The following is a 4,766-nucleotide window of genomic DNA, read 5'->3' as shown; positions in this document are numbered from 1 at the left end:
TCAGGTAAAGCCACGTCATCACATATTTTTTAAATTTCTTTTCCATGCGTTAACACGATGGGATCTAGCGTAAGCAAGATTCGAAAAAACTTTTCGCATATTAACGGAATCCGTACTGTCCAAATTACTAATTTGACACTGGATTACTCGTACGAGCTAAGGATAGTTTTGGAAAAGTAAAAAATTATACCGGCCGAAACAAAGACACGAGATAAGGCTAGATGAGCCGGTTATTTGTCACGTGCTGACGTCATAAATGAGGGTCGGCAAAAGCCAACTTAAAATTTAAGTCATCTTGAGAAGAGAGCGGGACCCACTGACTGACAGCCACGTGGACAACCCTTCGTAATTCATCAAGGAATTTTTACCTAATGGTTCCAGAAACTCCCATGGCTTTCATTTGAGTGGAGCACACGCAAAATTCGGAGTCCGCGTGGCATCCGAGGTGGAGACAAAGTGGGACCAGGATGACGTGTCGGTTAATTATTGGTTGACCGGTGGGGAGAGAGTTGGTCAGCGTGGGGGCATCAAGGGCAGTGTTGTGCGGGCAGGCACTAGTCACGCATGTGAAGGCCCTATTTTAAAATAATAAAAAAAAGATAGGAATTATATTATTTATAAAAAATATCGAATTAATAATCATTATTTAATTTTTTAAAATAATTTAAAAAATATATATAAATGCATCTAAGAGCGGAGGAGGTGGATAGTTAAGACCAAAGCATGCTTTGCGCTTAGAAATTGAGTAAGAGAGAGAAAGAAGATAGAGAGAGTGACAGTAAACTCATCGTGGAGAGAGAGAGTTTGGTGAAAATTGTTAATGGCGAGTTGGTCGAAGAGGGTCTGAATTGAAGAGTAGGAGAGTTTGAAGAATATAAGGCATTGGACTCTGTTTTAATACAGCTAAAACAAGAACGAAGCACAACTTATTCATCTTCTTCTTCGATTGGTCTAAGCCACTTTTGTTTTTGTCTTTCGAAAGCTTCAAAAACCAGTCTTGAAGTTTAGTTTTGTTCCTTCTAGTTGGCTCTGTTTATTGCTTCGTTTTGCTCCAAGAGTATCATAAAGGAAAGATTATTGAAGCAGCAGATATACATAGAAATGGAGTGGCCTGCTTTTTTGGATGAGTATGAAAAGCTCGTTTTCCGCATGAACACTCCCAGGTCAGTTTCTCATCCTCTAAACTTTTCTGGGTTGTACCTAATGTTTAGTTTGAGTTCATTACCCCAAAAAAATTCAACTTTTTTTTTTTTATGGTTTTTTTAATAAAATATCTTCTCTGTTGTAGGTGCTAGTTTTTCTAGATTTTTTTTTGAAATACTTTCTCAAAATCAGATCTCTTCCTCAAAATTCCTCAAGTTTTCTTGTTTTTCTAGCTTTTAATTCAACTTCTATGTTGAAAATCTCTAATACCCAGAAATCGAATTCAATACCTTTTCACATTAGTCTTCTTATCCGAGTATTATTTTAAGTATTTTCTGACTTTTCCTTTGCCCTTGTTTTTTTATATTTCCATCTGTTCACACGCGCTTATTGGGATTAAGACTTTTCAAACGATCTTTCTGTCTCTGACTTGGCCTTTGTATGATTTTTTTTACAGGGTCGTGATCGACAATGCCGTTTGCTCCACTGCAACTCTAGTCAAGGTTAGCTTCTTCAACCAAAACCCCTTTAACGTGCGCCAGAAATCGCCCATAATTTCAATTTTGAAGAAAAAAGATTGACTCATCGTCTTTGTTTTCTTCTTGACTTGTTCCACAGGTTGATAGTGCTAGAAGACATGGAATTTTACTTGAAGCTGTTCAGGTTCTCACGGATCTGAACCTTTCCATTAAAAAAGCTTACATTTCTTCAGATGGAAGATGGTTCATGGATGGTAAGTAAAGTAAAGAAAAGTATTTACTATTTCTTTTTGCTTTCCTTTTTGGTAGAGAAACCCAAAAAGGAACATAAAAAAATAAAATCAATCTTTTTTGGTGAGGATTTGTGTTTTCGTGGATTAAGTTTTGACCTGGATTTGCTTGATTTGTTGCAGTTTTTCATGTGACTGATCAAAATGGAGATAAATTAACAGATGAGAATGTTATTAGTATCATTGAAAAGGTAATTTATTTTACCAAAATAAGGTGATATATTTTCATGGCAAATTTGTGTTGAGAAACTAATGATGTTGAAACTGTTTGAACATGTCTCAGTCTCTTGTTACCATTCACTACCAAAAATCCAACGAAATCAACGGATTAACGGCCTTAGAGCTAACTGGAACAGACAGAGTTGGATTGCTCTCTGAGGTTTTTGCTGTTCTAGCTGATCTTCATTGCAATGTGGTGGATGCCAAGGTGTGGACACACAACGGTAGAATTGCTTCCCTTATCTACCTAAAAGACTGCGATTCAGGTTGCCAAATTGAGGACTCACAGAAAATAGACAGAATCGAAGCCTTGTTAAGGAATGTTCTTAAAGGTGACAACGACATTAGAAGCGCCAAAACCTCGGTTTCCATGGCTGTCACGCATACGGAGAGAAGGCTACATCAGATGATGTTCGCAGATCGCGATTACGAGAGAAAGCCCATCTTGCAGTTTTCAGAGGATTCTCCTGTGGTGACAGTACAAAACTGGACAGAAAGAGGTTACTCGGTTGTTAATATCCAGTGCAAAGATAGAACCAAGCTTTTGTTTGATGTAGTTTGCACGTTAACAGATATGGATTATGTGGTTTTCCACGCCACTATTAACACATCCAGAGATAGAGCTTCCTTGGTGAGTAATAGTAGTTCTCATTTTAGCTCTCTGTTGATGTAGTTATTGTGTTTAAACATTCAACTGAATTGGGTTCTTTTCAATTTTGTTATAGGAATTTTATATAAAACATAAAGATGGATCCCCAATAAGCTCAGAACCCGAAAGACAACGAGTGATACAATGTTTACAAGCAGCTATTCAAAGAAGGGCCTCAGAGGTATAAATTGAGACAAAGTGTTCGATATTTTTTTAAAATTTTGGATAGTCATTCATTCTTATCATTTGCACATGAACTTCTTTTCAGGGTGTGAGGCTAGAACTATGCACTGGGGATAGACAGAATCTATTAGCGGATGTGACAAGGACATTCAGGGAGAATGGCCTAAACGTAACAAGGGCTGAGATATCAACCTCTGGTGAAACAGCTCGTAATGTTTTTTATGTTACAGACGCGGTTGGGAACTTGGCGGATCCGAAAACCATCGAATCAGTCCGGGGGAAAATAGGGATGAGTGACTTGAAAGTGAAGGAATTGCCATTGTTGTATCAAACCAACAAGACTGAAAGTGAAGAGGAGGCAGTTGGGGTTGGTGGGGCAGTGTTGTTGTCACTTGGGAGCTTAGTGAGGAGGAATCTATACAATTTGGGATTGATCAGATCATATTCTTAAGCAACAAAAGAGTTATTAGACACACACACACATACGCATAGAAGACTTGTCCCACTCTAATGGCATATGTTATACATATAATATAGATATATTCTTTGCTTGATGTTTGGGCTTTGTGTACATAGAAAAGTGAAAAAGTTCCTAAAGGAAAAGGTGGAATTTGGTAATAGTATAAGAAGACGAAGGTGTTTATGGTTGGGATTGGTTGGTAGAAATTGATAGGCACCATTTTAAATGCTTTTGTTTGAATTAGGCAGAGGGAAAAGAAAGAAGGGAAGTGTTGGTGGGGCAGAGAAAGCAGTGTTTGATAATATATATATATTTTCTTGCTGGTTTATTTGTTGGCATATGCAGAGAAGAAGATTAGGTATTATTAGGGTTTATACAGCAAATTTCACCACACGTTTGTACATATAAAGTTGTCAAGGATTAGTTCTAATGGTTGACCTGAGATTTGTTTATTATTTCATTTATAAATATATATTAATATCTTTATATATGTGTGTTTCCATTCTTTCTCTCAAGTCTTTATCCAACTTTTGTGGTGGTATTTTATGGAAAAGAAGAATCTAATAACTGTGTTAATGTAATCTTAAGCATTTTGGACTCTTTTTAGATTTTTTTTTGTGGATAGGATAACCTATATTCATACATTAATTTTGTAAAAATAAATAAATATTTGTGAAAATGAAGTTATAATGAATTTAAAGAAACAATTATAAAGAAATTATAACCTACAAGCAACTCCATGTTCAATTTAGTAACATAACTTATATTTTACATAAGCTTTTCTTGTATTATTGACATTGAATTTAGGTAAAAAAAAAGAAAAAGAAATTTATAGCTTTATTATCAAATTTCATTTGGGTTTCTATTCTTGTATATAACAACTTTCCTTGCAACAACTTATAATAAAGACTTTCATAATTTATTAATTAATTATCAATGCATATATATAATTTAGAATTTGGACTTAAACTTGTTATATTTTCTTTAAAAGTTTGAAATCCAAATTTGAAATATATATGGCACAATTGGACGCCTAATAAGCCAACACACACACACACACATATATATATATATATTATATATATAATATGTACACATTAATTAACAAGGACCCTATCATTGATTCAAATAATCTAATACAACATTTAGAGAATGGTCAAAGATAGGGGAAAGAGAAACATAAGAGAAAGGACTCATAAAATATATAAGTTATAATATAATATGAGTGCAAGTAAGAGACGGCTAATAATAGTCTTTGCCTTGTTACTTTCTCAAGAGAAAAAACACCATCCCAAACGACATATTTAGTCGCCCCCAAATGTGAAATATTTGTTTCCTTATTC

General features: G+C 35.0%; 1 protein-coding gene across 1 annotated transcript; it reads left to right on the top strand.

Moving 5' to 3' along the window:
* The first annotated feature begins 711 nt into the window (after positions 1 to 711).
* Positions 712 to 3,911, top strand: LOC133778275 (ACT domain-containing protein ACR8). Its single transcript, XM_062218153.1, has 7 exons — positions 712 to 1,163; positions 1,601 to 1,646; positions 1,762 to 1,876; positions 2,036 to 2,103; positions 2,196 to 2,762; positions 2,857 to 2,961; positions 3,049 to 3,911. The coding sequence occupies exons 1-7, from the start codon at positions 1,102 to 1,104 to the stop codon at positions 3,412 to 3,414; spliced, it is 1,329 nt and encodes a 442-aa protein (XP_062074137.1). The 5' UTR covers positions 712 to 1,101; the 3' UTR covers positions 3,415 to 3,911.
* Positions 3,912 to 4,766: the final 855 nt, after the last annotated feature.

Source organism: Humulus lupulus, chromosome 5, assembly GCF_963169125.1.
Source record: "Humulus lupulus chromosome 5, drHumLupu1.1, whole genome shotgun sequence".
NCBI classification, from domain to species: domain Eukaryota; kingdom Viridiplantae; phylum Streptophyta; class Magnoliopsida; order Rosales; family Cannabaceae; genus Humulus; species Humulus lupulus.
Note: the sequence above shows the minus strand (reverse complement) of the source record. Positions and strands in the feature narration are given on the sequence as shown.